Source organism: Dipodomys spectabilis, unplaced genomic scaffold, assembly GCF_019054845.1.
Source record: "Dipodomys spectabilis isolate Male_0828 unplaced genomic scaffold, ASM1905484v1 ptg000179l, whole genome shotgun sequence".
In the NCBI taxonomy this organism is placed as follows: domain Eukaryota; kingdom Metazoa; phylum Chordata; class Mammalia; order Rodentia; family Heteromyidae; genus Dipodomys; species Dipodomys spectabilis.
Window position 1 is genome coordinate 6,338,780 of NW_024870856.1, and position 18,623 is coordinate 6,357,402.

The 18,623-nt window shown below is 52.5% G+C and overlaps 1 protein-coding gene across 1 annotated transcript in view; it reads left to right on the forward strand.

The window, feature by feature from the left end:
• The first annotated feature begins 4,487 nt into the window (after positions 1–4,487).
• The window catches only part of LOC122121015 (death associated protein), a 41,952-nt gene continuing 27,816 nt past the window's right edge, over positions 4,488–18,623 (forward strand). The window contains exons 1-2 of the mRNA XM_042695243.1: positions 4,488–4,622; positions 15,796–15,892. Of these exons, the coding sequence (XP_042551177.1) occupies positions 4,568–4,622; positions 15,796–15,892 (152 nt within the window). The 5' untranslated portion in view covers positions 4,488–4,567. The remainder of the gene's footprint in view (positions 4,623–15,795; positions 15,893–18,623) is intronic.

Here is an 18,623-nt window from a genome sequence, read left to right on the forward strand (position 1 = left end):
GTGCTGGTCCCCAGCTCCACCATCTGCGGTGTGCTGACCACAGCATGCATCCACTGCTTTCTGCTTCTGGGTCTTTGATTAGTAAGTGTTTAAGGGGTGAACCAGAACAGTGGTTCTCAAAGTGTGTCCTGGAGAACCTGGGGGCCCCCTAGACCCCTCAAAGGGGAGGGGGTGTGGGTAAAACTATGTTTGTAGTATTACTAAAGTACATGGGACTTGCTCTTTCCTACTTTATGGGTTCCAGTGGCTATGTGGCATGCTATGGAAGAGACTGCAAGCAGAAATAAGAGGACTTGGCTGTCTGCTCTTCAGCTAGACCAAGGGCAGGACTTCCGCTACCTGCCTAGGCTCACGGCACCCTCAGACCAAGTTTGCTGAGGATGTGCTCTGCCGTCTCCTGTCTCCACCTCTCTCTTCTGCGATTCTGCCACATAAGATGATTTCTCTGCACCCCATCCTGTCAGTCTGTCAGGGCGAGGCCCAGGTCCTGGCTACTGACCAGAAACCCTGCTCAACTGTCACTCCTGCCTCCCCTAGCCCAGGGCCAGCTCAGACTGTTCTAGAGCATCCGTGACTTTGCCTTGTATTGGAAGTTCATTGTTCAATGTTCTTCCAGCAGATTTGTGCTCAGCTCTGCAGGGTTCACACTGTAACTCAGAGTGCTCTTATCTGCTTCCCAGAACATTCTAGAGGGGTGTCACCCTCCCATGGGAGGGACCCCCAGACACAGAGAATGGCACATTCCAGCCAGAAGTCATCTATTTGACTGCGGTCAGGCCACACCTCAGCCCTGTCTAGCCCAGTGCCTGGCCATTTAAAAGCTCTCTCTCCTGCTCGTCCCTCATGGACAGTCTGACCAGAATGTCCTAAGATGGAAAAGCCAGGAACATCCTCAGAATCCCTTCTGCTACTTGTCATTCCCTGACACTATCTGAAGGTGAGTTGTTCTCGCCTAAGGAGCCTTTGAAAAGCTTTCTATGCCTTTTTTTAAGGGCAAAGGAGTAAAATGATGTCCTTAGTAATAGTCTCCTGGAGTCTTTTTTTTAAATGGCAACAGAAATATGCCGTTCTTCATTTCAAAATTCGAGCTCCCTCAGGATTCTCTTGTTGAAAGCCCCTTTATTTCTTGATGACTTTGCCGTGTTTTTTTCATATATATATTTAGAGCTATTCATATAGCCTGTAGGAAATTTTATACAAGGAGATAAATGCCAAGACATAATATTGAATAACAATTCAAGTCCCTAAGCAAGGTAAGTATTATTGCCTCTAGAACAAAATTATGCTCCCAGACCATGAAACCATCTTGCACAAGGTCAGATGACTTGGAGGGAGAATCTACACCACAATTTATCCCTCCCTTCCCCACACTGCTCAACTAAAACACATCAGTATTTATTTTCTAACTTCCAAATAAAGATAAGAGGAATAATTTGCCAAGTTTCAGTTGGTTAGTTTTTCCTTCAGAGGTCATTTACTAAACTATAACTTCATATGTGACTAAAGTTCGTATTCCTTATTAGCTGCCGAATCACTTTTGAAAAGTACCCCAAAGTTTATCTCAATTACTCTGTGATGGAGTGACAAGTTGAAGCCCAAAGAACACCCAGGAATTACTCACCCTGGTGCATATGTGTGTGCATGTGTGTTTGTTGATGTCTGTGTGTGTACATGTATGTATATACATACATGTGATACGTTCTCAGTTTTATTTAGCTTTCACACATGTGTCTTCTCTAAGTATCTTTGTGTATACATATGCCAAATCAACTATAATTTATTTAAAGATAACATGATAAAGAAATTTTCTGCATGTTAGCAGCTAAGTCAAGATGGTCTAGTCCTCTCTTTATGAGCCAGATCAACGATGTAAAATGAATTGTGTCATAAAATAGGGAAGTAAAAACTCTCATCCATCAAACAGAAAATAAAGGCTAGCCTGAAAAAATGTGAATCAAACAGACTGATACATGGAGTTATCTTAATACACTGCAGGACAATTCATTCCATAAATGTCAATGAAAAATCCCCATGGCAAAAATAACAGCACATTCTCTAGTATATCATGGTTTGCAAAGTGCTTTCCAAACAGTGGGGAGAGCAAAGTTCTCTCCATCCTCCCAGTGCCCAGCCCTTTTCCAGGCTGTTCCTTCATCAAAAATAGCAGACAAGGGGCTGGGAAGGTGGCTCAGTGGTAGAGTGCTTGCCTTGCATGCCTGAGGCCCTGGGTTCGATCCCTCAGCACCACATAAGCAAAAAGAAAAAAGCCGGAAGTGGCGCTATGGCTCCAGTGGTAGCGTGCTAGTCTTGGGCTGAAGAGCTGAGGGACAGCGCCCAGGCCCAGAGTTCAGGACCCACGACCCGACCCCCCCCCCCCAAAATAGCAGACAAGTCTTTGAGCTGCTGGCAATGATCATGGTACCCAATTAGTGATACTGAATTACAGAAGAAAGGTGCACACTCCATGTATGGTTAAATATATTTCTAAGTGTTTACTCTTGCAGGAAGAGTTGAGGACTTCTGAGATATATGCAGTTGGGGTTTAGCCAGGAGATCAAGATGAGAGAAGTAGGTTTATAGATTTGGTGTCTGGAAATACATGGATGAAGCCAGGTGTTCCAGGCTCACGAATCCTAGCTACTTGGGAGGCTGAGACCTGAGGATAGTGATTCGAAGTCAGTCCTGGCAAGAAAGTCTGTGAGACTCTTATCTCCATTAATCAGAGAAAAGGCCAAAAATGGCACTGTGGATCAACCTGTGGAGTGCTAGCCTTGAACAAAAGGAGCCCAGAGATAGTGCCCAGGCCCAGAGTTCAAGCTCCGGGACCAGCAAGAAAAAGGGCGGGGGATGTAAGTCATGCCTGTGGGCCTGCAGGTGAGAATCTGCTATGGTTTGAATATGGTGTGGCATCCAGAAGCTGGGGGGAAGGGGATGCCAGCAGCCCCACGTTCTGCTGGGAGGCCAGGTGGGGTGAGAATGGAAGGGTAAGTATGGACTTAGCAGCATGAAGGTCACTAGGGACCCTGACAAGAGTCTCCATAGTTGGAGGTGGTCGTGGGGGAAGCGTGCTGAGAACCAGACACGGGAGCTGTGGCGGTGCCTTCATCCCGCAATCCCAGCTGCTCGGGAGATGGAGACCCAGGGGGGCTTCCAGGCAGGAGGCTAGCCGGGGCACACAATGTTCCCCAGACCACCTCTCCACCCGAGGCTGGGCCAGGGACGCACCCCGGTCATCTTCAGCGACCACGTGGAGAAGTACAAGTCAGGAGGTGGCAGCCCCGACGGGCTGGGCATCCAGCAGGACCCCACCTGGAACACAACCCAAGGAAAAAGGAGCCGAGGCAAGGCTCAAGGGGTGGAGCGCCTGCCTGGCATGCTGGAGACCCTCGGTTCAACCCCACAACTGCTGGGAGAGGAAAGAAGGCCGGGTCGGGAGGCGTGGAGGGGCCGGGGGACCAACCGGCCGCTCTGGGGTCCCCGGAGCCGACCAGCTCGGGGTGGGCTCCGGGGAGGACACCGTGGCACAGCAGGAGGACCGGGCGCGCGCGGGGCGAGGTGGGGAGGACGGGGTGGGGGGGACGGGGTCGGGGTGGGGGCGGGGGCGGGGCGGGGCGGGGCGGGGCGGGGCGCGGGGACGGGGCGGGGCGCGGGGGGCGAGGTGGGGGGCGGGGCGGGGTGCGGGGGGGGGGGTGACGAGGTGCGGGAGGGACGGGGCGGGGGGGGGGGGGGCGGGGGCCGGGGCGGGGCGGGGCGGGCGCGGCGGGGCGCGGGGCGGGGGCGGCGGGGCGCGGGGTGGGGCGGCGGGGCGCGGGGCCGGGGGGGGGGGGGGCGGGGCGCGGCGCGGGGCGCGGGGCGGGGCGCGGCGCGGCGGGGCGCGGCGGGGCGCGGCGGGGCGGGGCGGGGCGGGGCGGCGGGGCGCGGCGGGGCGCGGCGGGGCGCGGCGGGGCGCGGCGGGGCGCGGCGGGGCGGGGCGGCGCGGGGCGGCGCGGCGCGGCTCCCTCCAGCCGCCTTTACCCGCCCGCCGGGAGGACTCGGTCCTCGGGGAGTGGCCCCCACGTGGGGGTCTCACGCACCCCGCCGCGCGCTGCGGGTGAGGCCGCGGACCCCCGCGGGGCCGTCCCCTTCCCTGCAGTCACCGTGCGCCCCGGGACCCGCACTGTGCGACCCGGCAACCACCAGCTGTTCTGGAGGCGCCTTCAGGGCGATCCCGTGCGGAGAGCAGCCGGCCCCGCTCGCTGAGCTCCGGCAAACCTCCGGCCGGCGACGCCACTCCGCCGCCCCTCACCCCTAGGCTCTCCTCTTCTCCCGACGCCCCGCCCTCCTCCTCCGCCTCCTCACCGCGAGGGTCTTTCCAACGTGGCGCTGGCCACTGCGCACGCTCTATACGGGCGCGAGGAGGTGGCGAGGCAGAAACCTGCCTGGTGACGTCACCGCGCAGAGCGCGGGTGGGCGTGGCCCGCCACGTCGGCGCTTGGCGGCGCGCCCCCTGCCCAGCGGCGCTCGGTGGCGGTGCGTGCTCCCGCGCCTCCCTCCCTCAGTGCCGCCGTCCCGCCGAAGCCCGAGCGCCATGTCTTCGCCTCCCGAAGGGAAACTGGAGACGAAAGCCGGACACCCGCCCGCTGGTACTGAGTCCTTTCCGCTTTCCTCGGGGGGCGCCGGGCGGGGTCGCGCGGGCCGGGTGGGGTGGGAGGTCAGCCCGCCCGCGCGGAGTTCAGAGGCAAGCCCCACGGACGGCGCGCCCGGCCCGGGTCCCCTGCGCGACCTGGGCGGGCGGCCGTGGCGGTCCGCCGGTGCTCCGAGGGCTTCGGGGCACATCCTAAGCTGCTGACCCACAGAGGGAACCGGGCAAGAGCCGTCCTCCCTGCACGCCCGCGGCCCGCGCTCGCCCCGCACCCCCAGCCGGCTCGCTCCGGTTCCTGGAGTCCCTCCTGGCGGGGCCGGGCCGGGCGCGGCGCTGCGGGGTCCGCGCCCCGCACCCCGGCGCTGGGAGCCCGGACTTTGGAGAACAGAAACTTGCAGCGGAGCCTCACTCTGGGGATTTTTCTCCTTCACGTCTGTGGTCTTCCAGCCGCCGCGAGTCTCCACGGCCGTCCCGCACGGGGCCCCCGCTCACGCAGGCGCCACAGTGGGCTGCGCCTCGCTGGAGGCGGAGGACCCCCGCCGCCCCGCCGCCCAGCGGAGCTGCAAGTAGAGAGCGGGTGCGGGGCACTCCGATGGCGTGGAGTTAGGGGAAATGTCCCAGCGGTCGGGGAAACCGTTGGGGGAAATTTTGGTTGCCTGCGTGTCAAAGAAACGGGGAGGACAGTGTGCTGAGGGCCGAGCTCAGTGTGAAGAGCCTGCACAGAGCCCTAGGCTCAGCCTGGGGAGGGGGGGGTGAGAACACGACGAAAACAAAAATACCCTTGCAGGGCGCTGGTGTCTCCAGTTTGTCATCCTAGCTACCGGGGCAGGAGAGTCGGCCAGTCTCCTAGCTCCCATTAACCACCAGAAAAACGGACGTGGACCTAGCTGTGGCTCAAAGTGGTAAAGTTGTAACTCTGAGCCAAAAAAAAAAAAGTCAGGGACAGCACCCCAGCCCTGAGTTCCAGCCCCACAACCGACCAAAAAACAAAACCAACCCCAAAAATACCCTTCACGGGGTTTCTTTTAAAGATAACTCTGACCCTTAATTCCATGCCCGCAGATCTAGGCTGCAGAGTGAGGACCCTCTAGTTTACTTCTGCTGGAGGCCACTCTCGGGGATTGAGCCTTTCTTACAGCCAATCTGCTGGAATGATATCAAATCAGTGTAGCAGCAATGAAAATGCAATTCCTGCACAGCCATATGGAGTTTTTTAAGATTGGAAGGATGGGTTTACTCCCTGGGAGAAATTTCTTGCAGAATTCTGATTTTCTTTGACTTGGAAAGTAAACAGGCTTTTGAATTACAAATTTAACCAGCTTCTTTGTGCCTCAAGCAGTGAACTTTAGGCCCAGATGCTGAGATACACCACATTCTTTCTCTAGGGTGCAGGTTTCCTCATCTGAAATTTCCAAGCAGGCTGACGCTGGTGGGGCTGCCTTTGCTGATGTGACTCTTGCTGTGACTTCCTTCTTTCTGGCCCTTCCAGTTCAGTGTGGGAACACCCAGTAGATCCTACAGATAAAACTCCAGGTGGGGCCTTTAGCCTGTGGAGCCCAAGTCTCAAAGGAGTGCTTAACAGTGGTTACAAGGTAGTAAGACCTGGTGTGAGTTAGAGAGGTCAGGCTTGGTGCCCTGATGTAAGTTTAGACTCCGGTTCTCAGCAGCACCCTTGGGTTCTGATCCATGATCTCAAACCTGCTGAGGACCTATGTGCAAAGATTTCTTTTCCCCAGCAAACCCTGTGTTCTTGTTTAGTCTGGTGTTGCCAGAAGGCAGTTCTACAGAGTGAAAAAAGAAAAGAAAACCAGGCAACCCACTTTAATAAAAATAATCAAGAATAACCAGGGGACTGGGTGTTGGTGGCCCGTGCCTGAATCCTAGCTACTCTGGTTCAAAGGCCAGCCGGAGTAGGAAAGTCCTTGAGACTTAACTCCAATAAACCACGCAGAAAACTGGAAGTGGCAAAGTGGTTCAAGTGGTAGAGCGCTAGCCTTGAGCTGAAGAGCTAAGGGACAGCACCCAGGCCCAAAGTTCAAACCTCACAACTGACCAAAAAAAAGGAATAACAGGTGGGAGATGGGGGTGGAGCGGAAGAATAGCCAGAAGCACAGTTCATAAATCATATTAACTGCCTTAAAAATGTTGGACACACTAAGTGTTGCAATTGAATAATGTGTGTGCTGAAATCCTCAATCAGAAATAAAAAAAAAATCACTGAATTTCTCTTGCTGTGCTTTGTGTCTTCTCATTGTTTTGCTGTCTGAACCAAGTCCCCTCCTGACCATCCCCATAACACCTCGACCCCACCTCTGATTTCCTTACCACACTTACCTGCACTGTTTTTCCTCTTTTCCTGGCTTCTGGGGATATGACTCAGAGCCTGGCACAAAATACTCAGTAAATATTAGCTCCAAATGAGTCTCCTCCAAGGCCTCTTCTTCCCTCTCCTCCTAGGTGCTTGCAGCTTTCCATCTGAGCTCTCTGCTATGCGCTATGGGCGTGGTACTTCCCTCAGCCAGTTGAGGTAGTAGAGGGGAAGAAATAGCAGCTGTAGAATTTGTTGAGTCTTACAATGTGCCTGCACAATCCAGAGCACTTGGCACTTTATTCATTTAGCAGCCACTTTGCCATGGGGATGTCCAGGACTGTCATTTAAAATACCAGCTGAGGGCTGGGAAGTTGGCTCAGTGGTAGAGGCTTGCCTTGCATGCCTGAGGCCCTGGGTTTGATTCCTCAGCACCACATAAGCAAAAAAGAAAAAAGCCGGAAGTGGCGCTGTGGCTCAAGTGGTAGAGCACTAGCTTTGAGCTGAAGAGCTGAGGGACAGCACTCAGGCTCCATGACGGGACCCAAAAAATTAAAAAATAAAATACCAGCTGAGCTGTATGGAGTGAGCCATGCACCAGGTCCAGCCAGAAGAGCCCTCGCCTGCTAGACCCTCAGAAGTCCAACATAGAACTCAGAACTTTTCTGGTTGCCACCTTCCAGAAGATGAGATTATCGGTTTGGGTTGCAGGTATGAAATTAAGAGAGTTTATAAAGAGTCACAGGTGTGAGATTAGGGAAATTTATAGAGTTGCAGGTAGGAGATTATTGAAGGTTTATGAAGAGTTGCAGGTATGAGATCATGGAAGTTTATGAAAAGTTGCAGGTATGAGATTATTGCAGGTTATAAAGAGTTGCGCTGGAGGAACGTGCCATGTAATTCACAGTATTGTTCCTCGGGTGGTGGAGCTGTATCACATGTTCCCTGTATATCTTCCTAAATTAATTCTGTCCCAATGATTTCTGACCTTCCACTGCTCCCTGCTACAAAATATTTGCAGGGAAGTGGGCTGAGACTGCTTGTTCTATGAGAGAGATATTGCAAAACTAGACGTGCAAAGTCAGAAGGAGGGACTGTTCTCAGAGCATCAGCATGGGCATGGGGAGGAGAAGGGAGAGGGGATCAAACTCAAGCCTGCTGCTGCTCATCTTGTCCAGCCTGAGTTTGGCAGAGATGGTGGGTACAGTTGCTGGTAAATACATGTAGCCGACCTGTATCCACCTCTCCCTGTGCACACCCCCTCATTTCCCAGGGGTGCCCAAACCATGGGTAAGTGAGGTCTCATAAATCTGATGTACGATAGCCTTGAAGGTTACTAATGTTACATCAGGTTCTCTGAGAAAATAGACTTACATCCCCCATTGAACCAAGTCAAGTGAAAATATAAACATGACTTAGTTCAAATAAAATAGAAAACAGATCACGTGACTAATTTTTCATGCCCCCCCCCCAATTCTCTTCTTTGTTAGACTAATCAGTCCGACATCAGGCAGGGGTGCATTAAAAAAAAGTGTGAGTGATCATTCTCCCTGAATTGACTTCCTGTAGGAAGTTTTCCACATCACGGAGACCATTCTTTTGGTAGTAGCAAAGTGAATTTGGCCTCCACTGTGTTATCCTGTTGCAGACTGGCTAAACAAGGTCTTGTGTTCTCAACCTGCTCACGGATCAGCCGTTGAGGAATCCAGGGAGCAAGATACCCCTTAGTTAACTGCTTCTTTTTAGAAACTTCCAATAAGGATGGGCTATAGCGCTTCCAAGACAGGTGTAGGCTTCACCTCTGTTCCTTAGCAGAAGGGGTCATCCTCCCCTTCCAGCATTTCTATGCGGGCTGTTTCCCTTCCCTGCTTGGGCCACCTGCTTGTTACGTGAAGAAGATCCACTTCTGTAAAACATACTAGATTCGGCGAGCCACCCAGAGGCCCAGCCCTTTGGCACTGCTATTTCAGTGAGTGGTTGTGGCTGATGGCGAGGGTGTGGTCAGGGCTGGGGTATGACCTGTGGGGTCTCAGTGGCCTGCTTCCTTCCCTGTGCTAGCTTCTGGGATGATTGTGTCAAATCACAGTAAACTTAGTGTTCTCCAAAACCACAACTTAAAATTACTGTTCGTATGGTAAGAAGTCGATCTCACTACGGTCGATCACACCAGGGTCTGGGTGTTACAGGAATGGTTTCTTCTGCAGGCTACCCAGGAGAATGGTTTCCTTGCCCTTCCCCAGTGTCAGAGGTTACCCACATGCCTTGGCTTGTGGGCCCCTCCTCATTGTCAAAGACTGAAATGGCTCCCTTTGCCCTTGCCTGCTCTGCAGGCTGGCCCTGACGCTTCTCTTTGCTGTGGGGTGATAACCAGAATCGTTTCTGTGGTTTAAGGTCAGTTGACTGGCCACCGAATTCCCTGGGCTGCCTAGCTCCGCCTTGCCATGGAATACATTCACGAGTTTTGCAGCGTGTGAACCCCGTTCCTCGGTGGCCATTCCCTGCAGAAGGCTGTCCAAGATGCCGTTAAACGGCCTCGACCCATCTGCAAGGGACTCTAGGAGTTAGTTTGGCAGACACTAAGTCCCCTCCTCCTGACAGGTGTTTCCCGGAGCTCCTAGCCTCTGAATCTCACATTCCCTTGGACCTTTTAGACTCTCTTTCTCTCCCTACACTCAAAACTACCCAAGATGGCTGCTGCTCTAGCTGCTCAGTCATCTGCCCAATAGGGATCCTCAGCCCCGCTCAATCACCACCTACTTGGTCCTTGGGCTCAAAGCTGTGTCATGAGTGGAACACACAGTATTGTGGCAGACCCAGCCTTCCTGGTTTGGGTCACCGCCTCAGCCCTGGGTGCCTAGGAGCCTGAGGCCTTCACCGGCTGTGATTCTTCCGGAGCTTCCATAGCTTACACCCATCTGGGTGTAGATGCCGGAATGCAGCTGCAGCTCCGTTTGTAGCACCGGCCTTGCCTGCACCTGTGTGTGCATACTAGCCAACCTCTGGTGGGAACCCACCTTCTGGAGCCGAACTCCCTGGGATCCTTACAACCTGTGTCCTTTGTCTTCCACCCTCAGGCGCATAGGCTTCCTCCCTTTGCTGGCCAGGTACTCCTCCTCTCCTGCAGAGCTAGCTCTGCTCCAGAGACCACAGCCCCTAGGCTGTTCCCTGGGCAGTGCACGTTTGAAATCACACCCCAGTTCCACTTCCCTCTGCTCGCCTGCCAGGGTCCTGCTCTGTCTGCAATGCTAGGCTTACTCCTCACTGAGCACACACTGGCCATTTCCTCTTGTTCTTCCCACCCGCACAAGTCTCGGGACCTGTCCCTCTGTGCGGTGTATGAGCATCCCTTTAACAACACTGCAGTTGCTCTTCTCAGGCAAGAGCACAGATAGCTGCCTGGCAGGCCCGGCTGTGGCACCTGCAGTCACAGCGCTGGGATGTTTGTGATCCACCAGCCTTCCTCACTCCCCACGGACCTGACCCAGGCACAGGGCTCGCGCAGTACTCTGATCCCCAAGACTCCCCATTCCTCCTCTAGCTTCTCAACCTGCTGTGGAGCATTAGAAACAGCAGCCCGGCTAGGGCCAGGACCATTGGCTTCTCAGATCTCCTATCTAATTGTCGGTTCTAACATTTGCTTCTGTACTGCAGCTCCCAGGAGGAAGCACCCTCTCCTCCCTATGGGGCTCTGGAAGTCACTCTGCAGAGCTTTGGCTTTCCAGTGCACACTTGTCCCTCTTGGAGGTGATGGGACCAGCACTTGTGTCACCTGAGGGGACTCTGTGCTCTGCGTCCAGCTGGGAAGTTCTGGTGTGTTTGAAATCCAGCTCTGTGCTGTTTGCTGGCTGGGCCTTACAGGAACTTGAGTTCTTTTTTTTTTTTTTTTTTTTTCCTGTCTCTAGATTTGCAAATAATTCTGCAACAATTACTGAGAAAAATGATTCTGCCATTGCTGTTTTATGAATAGAGTTCTAGAGACACTGGTGCAGCAATCAGTAAATATGTACTATCGTGGTTTGGGGTTTGTTGTTTGGTGGGTTTTTTGGCAGTGTGGAAAGTTAAAGTGGATCCGTCTCAGCCTTATTATCACTTCTTATATTGCTGCATTAATCCCCAAACACACTGATTGGTATTAATGAAGTTAATTGTTTTTAGAAACTGAATTGGCTGCAAGTGCCAGCGTGGGTGAATGAACCTAGCAGTGTGTACTTACTTCAGCTGAGGAGTAGACTGCCTTCGCTAGATTGTCTCAAATGTCACCTTGACATTCGTTACCGGTTTTCTTTGTAGTTTGTTGTACAGCCTGTCTTACTGTTAGTCAGTTTGTAGAACACATCTGGGAGTTATAGTGTAAGTTTTTTGTTGGCAAAGTTTCGATGGTTCAGTGATCATTTTAAATCGGCATCTGTGTTCGTTTTCAAGGGTCGCTGTAACAGAATAACACGATTGGACAGCTTAAACAGCAGATATTTTTTTTCTCATTTTTCTGGTGGCTGGAAGTTGAAGGTCAGCGTATAGACAGGGCAGATGTCTCCTTGGGCTGCCTGTCTCCCCCTCTGGCCGGCAGATGGCCTGCCGTCCCAAAATGTCTGGGACCTCATCCCCGGGGTCTCACCTGGCCTTTTCTTCATGCAACTGTATCCCAAGTGCCTCTTCCTCTTACACCAGCACCAGCTCTGTTGGATGAGGACTGCCCTGAGTTTGACTTCATTACCTCTTCAGAGGCCCTGTCTCCATATACAGGAATAGTCTGTGGTTCTAGGTTTAAGGACTTGAACATTCATATGTGGGAAGGAGCTAATAGCATCTTCCTTCAGTGTCTGATTGGCATGGGGGTGGTAGGGGGAGGTGGAAAATGTATTTTTTAAAACATTAAATGAGATAGTTATTTTAAGTTCTTACTCTGGTTAAAAACATTCACAATTCTCCAATCTAACATTTCAAAAGAGTAGAAAATCACATTAACATGCTAAGAGTTTTATTTCCAATCACCATTTCTAATGGAGTGGCAGACTACATAAGCTAGGAAAACTTAGATTAAGAAATTGCCAGCAAATGAGAGATCTTTTCTGGGTTGTGTTTTGCTTTTCAGTCTGAGCTCAAAAGTGAAGAAAATCTCTAGGGACCAAAACCAAAGGAAGACCTTGTGCTATTCAGACAGTTAGCACAGGATAGGCCTCCCCTTCCCTTCCCTCTCCCCACCCCCGTGAGGCAGGCCACAGGACCCCAAAGCCCAGCACAAAGCTGGGTGCTCAGAATCCCAGCTCTGCAGAAGATGGGGGAGGGAGAGGCCTGCCCCGTAACGCAGTAGGATAGCTGGAAGCCCTCTTGTATCAGCCTGGAGCCTGGCTAGGGACAAGAAAGTCTCCTTGAGACTTTGTAAATTCATGGCTGCTTCTCATGATTGGAGTTCAAGTTTACATTGTGTGGTCTCCAAGTTGCTCTGTTGAGAAATCCCACACAAGGATTTCCAGACACCTGTACCTTTGTCCTGACAAACACAGTTGCACACCTCTGTAAAGGGCTGCTGTCCTCACTCTGGGCCACAGAATAAACCCAGAGAAGACAAGCAAAAAAGCCCACAGTCACCTGACACAGGAGCAAGAAGCTGCAGACAAAAAAACAGCCGGAGTAGACTCATAAAGACCTCAGATTGCAGAATAATCAGATATACAGATATAAGACAAGGGTGTCTGAAATGATTACACAGGTTATTGGAAGCATGAAAAAAGAGTAAGACCTCAACCATAAGGACCTGATAAAGTGAGGCCAACACATAAAAACAAAAGCTCTAAAAATGATTAAAAATCAGTCGATGGGATCAAAAGCAGATTTCCCAGAGACTTGCTGTCCTGGATTCTGATTTCTTTGCATAGTAGAACATGCCCTGTGCGTTGAAAGGAGGAGTGTGGCCGAGGGAGGTGTGGGTTCCAGTCCCAGACCAGCAGATGCACTGTGTAAGCTCAGCCCCTTCTTTTGCTTGCTTTCGGCTTTGCTCTTTCCTAATGGACATTCATCTGCAAGGTTGCTGCTGGCCCTGAGGACCAGCAGGCATTTTCATCTTCCTGAGGCCTGGGCGTGGCTGTGTCTCCAGGGAAATGGGAGGTAGTGAACTTGGAGTGTGCGAGCTTCGGACCTCGCATTCAGCCTCTCCTTCCCGATCATCAGCATCACAGATTTGTGCTAGGCTCAGCGTATTCCAACCAAGTGGGAGCACCACCCAAGCCGGCTGCACGGGGAATGTGTGCTGCATTTGGCAGAAGGCTCCCCAGCTGTCTTGAGGTGAAGGCAGGGCTGGGGCAGGAAAACCAGGACCCTGGGGCCAGTGAGTCCCCTGAAAATGCCTGGCTTGAGCCGGGGCTGTTCCTTCCTTTCAGTCTCTCAGTCTTACACATCCATTGCCTTTCTGCAGCTGAGCGCTCTCAACATAAAATAGCAACTGTCCTTGATAGGAAAACTGTTTAGTCTGAAATGAAGGACCATGGCTCAGGAACTCAGATTGTAGGGACCCTGAATGACATTCTCATGTGAACAAGTTATACAAACTTACGTAGCCTCAGAATTTAAAAAAAAAAAAAGTATACCAGTACACTTAACAAATACACTGTTGGGGAATTGGGAAGCCTGGCCGCAGCAAAGCTGGGAAATCTGCCGTACAGGTTCCGCATGCTGTTCCGCATTCTTAGCTTCGGGGCTGGTAGAGGCTAGAGCTCTGCTTGCTTTGCAATACTTCCTGGGAGTTTCACCAAATAGTCTCGGGGACACAGAGTCAGAGGCAGAGGTCAAAAGTTAATGGCTATTAAGCAACTAACATATCCCAGTGTCATTTTGGCTCTCCATGTTCCATCTATTTGCAATCACGATGTTCTCATGAGCCGAGACAAGCAGTCTGCAAGATCGTGACTACAGATACAGCTTCTTCAGGGAAGCTAGCCGCACACTGCCAGGGGAGGTCAGATTTGGGGATGTAGAGCTGTAATTTCCAAACACTGTTCCATGAACACATTGCTTCAAGATGATAACCAAGGCCCGACACCACTGGTTCATGCTTATGATTCTAGCTACTCAGGAGGTGGTAATCAGAAGTTTCAGAGTCAACCTGGGTATACGTGTGAGACTCTATCTCAAGCAATACACACCTGTCGCTCTAGCTACGAGAGGCTAGGATAAGGAGGATCACAGATCCAGATCAGCTCAGACATAAACATGAGACCCCATCTCAACCAGTAGCTATACATAGTGGTGCCCTCCTGTTATACTAGCTATATGGGAAACATACATGGGTACATCATAGGCTATGCCTTCCCATATGTGTGTGTGTGTGTGTGTGTGTGTGTGTGTGTGTGTGTGTGTGTGTGCGCAAAATCCTAAATAATGAGGGTTAAAAATGTGATTCAAGAAGTCAAGTTCTCATGTGACAAGCTCAAGGCCCTGAGCTCAACCTCCAGTACAGCCACCAGCACCCAGAAATGATAGTGATCAAGATTACTAGGGGAAAAAAACTGTCAAATGCATCTGAGGAGATTGCTTTTTCCATGCCTTTCATAAAACTTTATGATGTCTGAAGACTCGAAATCTCTTGAAACAGGCCAGCTGGTTTTGTTTAGCCTGGCATTTTTCACATTCATTAGGTCCAAGAATCCCCAAGCCCTTCCTGCTTCCTTGTTAGCCACCAGGAGAATGCAGATCAACTACTGCCAGCACCTACTTCATACCCACTAAGATGGCTGTCATGACGAGGTGACATGGGGGCACACAGGCGGAAGTGCTCCGTTCAGTGCAGCGGTGTCACTGTCGCGCAGTCTGACGGCTCCTCAAAAGGGTAAATGGAGTTGCTGTGTGATTCCTAGGAATATACCTGAGAAAATGGGAGCAGATACACAGCAGGCCCAAGTGTTGCTCGTGGCTGCAGTGTTCCTAACAGAGACACAGTGCCCGTCACCCAATGAGGACTAACTGAAATGTGTGCTGTGCTATGGAGGGGCTGATGTTAAGGCAGGGAGTCGGTCCAGAGCTGCCTCCATGTAGATGGGCCTTGCGAACACGCCATGAAAGGAGCCAGTCACCAACAGCCATGTGGTTTATGATTCCATTTCTATCCCCAGTGTCCAGAGTAGCTTCATCTAGAGGACCGGTTGCCGGGAGCCTGGGGAGAGATAGACAGGAAACTGACTATTCAGAAGTGTGGACTAACTGCTCAGGGTAATAAAAATTGATCTTTGTGATGAATACACTCACAATTGCTGTATGACACAGCTCTGCGTGTGAAATCTGTTGTGCATGGCTGGTATCTCACCACAGCTGTTTGTAAAACAGTAATGAGCATCTACCAGGTATAGGGGCTGGCCACCGTTTGGGAAGGACTGCTCCATCCTCTTGCCACATCATTGGCTGTAGCTGTCCTGTGTCACTCCTGGCTGTATACCCCCTTCCCCCTCCCCCTGCGAATCATCACTGATAGCTGACAGCAGAGGAACTCCACATCCCCGCTCACTGGCCTCTGATGTGGTTACATTGGGGCAGGCACACCTGGGGATGTTTCTAGAAAGGCCTAGAGGAAGCCCGGGCTCTGAGTGTTGTATAAACCACACCCCCTCCCAGTTCACGGTGGTCAGCAGTGGATTCTCCACACTGCTGGGGCTGGGCAGCCCTGGCCAGCAGGTCCTCGGGTCCCTGGGCAGCCCAGCCCTGGCCGGCAGGCCCTCGGGTCCCTGGGCACGCTCCTGGCCGGCAGACCCTCGGGTCCCTGGGCAGCCCAGCCCTGGCCGGCAGGCCCTCGGGTCCCTGGGCACGCTCCTGGCCGGCAGGCCCTCGGGTCCCTGGGCACGCTCCTGGCCCTCACCGTGCCACCTGTGTTTTCTTCCAGTGAAAGCCGGCGGGATGAGAATTGTCCAGAAACATCCTCACACGGGAGACGCCAAAGAAGAGAGAGACAAGGATGACCAAGAATGGGAGAGCTCCAGGTGGGCAAGGCCTGGCGATGCTGCCATGGCTGTACAACTGTCTTGTTCTTACACATGAGCCTGTGTTCTCTGTCCAGGGGTCCTGGCTGCTCAGCCCCGGGCTGTGTGTCTCTTGTCCCTGTCACCCCACCACCCCCCGCAGGTGTGGGCGAGGTGCCAGCACCAAAGCCAGGGGACTGTGCTGAGCAGGAGGGCCCTGTGGCCCCTGGGGCTCTGATAGAGTCCAGCAGGACCCCACAGGCCCGGCGCCCGAAGGAGGAAATGCGATTCTGCAGCTCCTTTGTACCTGGCTCGTCACTGTCATGCTTGGTTCGTGTGTGCTGGCCATCTGTGGGCAGCAATTCTCCACTGGGGCCGCAGCCTCCGGGACTGAAGTCCCTGGGAACCCCTGAGATGCTATTCTAATGAAACCTCAGCCAACGTAGAAAAATTCTGAGCCCAACTTTCTGGCTGTACTGGTTATTTTTGGTAGTGCTGTGGCTTATGGAGGTGCTGGTCTTGTGCTTGCTAGACAAACACTGCCCTGATTTAGTTATCTTTCAGATGGCTGGGGCTAGCCTTGAGCCATGATCCTCCTCCCATCTCTGCTTTCCAAGTAATTGAGATTATAGATATGCACTACTACTCCTGGCCTTGAGTTAAGATCTTCAAAGCATTAAGTGACCTCTCTGCCCCGGCCCTCTTGGGTCCTGGACCCTGTCTGCTAAGTGCCTATTTTCCCTGAAGGCTCTCATTTAAAGTTTGGTTGAGGGATGTTAGTTCAGGAACAGTTACACATACATGCAGACCTGTGAGTGTGTCCGTGCAGAAGGACAGAGGCAGGCAGTCTGCTCTCAACTTGTCTGCAGATGGTGTCTCAGCCAGGGGAAGGAAAGGAGGTGTGGGGAGATGTGACCCTGACTTTGACCTCACCCCAGCAGTCTTGGGTGCCACCCTCCACAGGTACACATGGGGAAACAGAGGCACTGGCCCACGTGCTTGGTGCCCTCTCAGTCTGCTCTGTGTGGCTTCCCTGGTGGGAAATGTACGTGAACTCATGTGTGGGCCGACTCGGGAACACCGTGCTCCAGGGGAGGATGACACTCTGGACGAGGTTTCTGAGTGGTTATCGTTCATTTTAAATCGTGAAATCAGGAATACAGCTCAAGTTCTGGTTTTACTATTTTTGTGTATGTGCCAGTGCTGGGGCTTGAACTCCAGGTCTGTGTGCTTTAGCTTTTTCCTTTCTGGACTGGCACTCTACTGCTGAGCTACAGCTCCACATCAGTCTTTTTGGTGGTTAATTGGAGATAAGAGTCTCACAGACTTTCCTGCCTAGGCTGGCTTGGAACCACGATCCTCAGATCTCAGCCTCCTGAGTAGCTAGGATTACAGGCACGAGCCACTGGCACTGATCAGCTGGTTGGGCTGTGGGCTGGTGATGTAGACTGTGCTGGCTTCATCAACCTTCTGCTGCTCAAGTTGCCACAGGCAAAGTGAGTCCCTTCCCCCTCCTGCCTCCTTGCTGGTGTGGTGTGGTAGTCATGAATGCCCCCTTGCTGGTGCACTGCCATATTCATGAGTGCCCATTTTGCCATTTGACTTGGGCTCCTGGCCATGAGTCTTACCTGGCCATCCTGACAAGAAGCGAGGCTGTGTAGCAGCTAGCGTCTCCCCACTTTGCTTTCCAGAGCAGATGAGGTACCAGTCAGGTATCCCCCAGAGACCAGCACAGAGCAGTGGGGCGGTGCCCCCTACCTACATGATCTGTCTCCAATTACATGATCTGCCCTCACTTACATGATCCGCCCCCGCTTACATGATCTGCAGGCCTCCTTACACAGCCTCCCCGTTGCTCTGCTAGACTCAGGTGGACATACTGGCAGCCAGTATCAGAGCCAGCTGGACTCCTCAGAGCTCAGCTGTTTTCCTGAGCTCTCGTTTCCTGGTCCCTCCCCCACAGTGTACTGGAGGAGGGAAGTTCAAGGTAAAGGTGTTGGCAGAACTGAGCTCCCTCTGTCAGCCGGAGAAGGGTCGGCTGCAGTCCACATGTGGCATTCTGCCCACGTGCAAGTCAGGGTCCACATCCCCCTTTACAGAAAGACGGCAGTCCTGGTACAGAAGGTGGCGTTCTGAGGGGTGGCTGTGTTCGCTGGCAGAGCACAGCTCAGCCCACACCAGTCAGCAGCCCCTCACGCTTCTGGGCACTGGTTGGCAGTGGCCGGCCTGTTGATACCTCTACCACAAATGTGGCACAATAATTTATGTGGCAGATGAGGCCCTCTTCCTGCTGTGCCAACACTGCTGTTGTTCAAGCCGAACCCTGCAGCCCTCAGCCTTCCAGAACAGATGGGGGCTCTATCCATGCAGAGCCCCAAACCTTGACTTTTGTACCCCAACAATTCAAAAGCATGTTTTCTGCATTCATTATTGATGTATTCACATTCTTTGTTTGAAGCAAGGTCTCATTAGGTAGCTCAGACGGGCTTTGAACTTGCTGCCTCTGCCTCAGTGCTGGGATTGCAGGTGTACTGAGTAGATTGGAACTTATTAGATAAAGGTGAAATGGGCATTATTTTGAATATGTTGGCAGTCATTGTGACTTTGTGTTGTCATTAGCTAATATCTCAAGGACCAAACACCCTTGAGGGAAAGGTTCTCATGAATGATTCTGGATGTGAGTTGAATTTCTAATGACTTCTGGCTTTGTGGGGCGGGATGTTTCTTGTCACGTCTGATTGGGTGGCTGCTC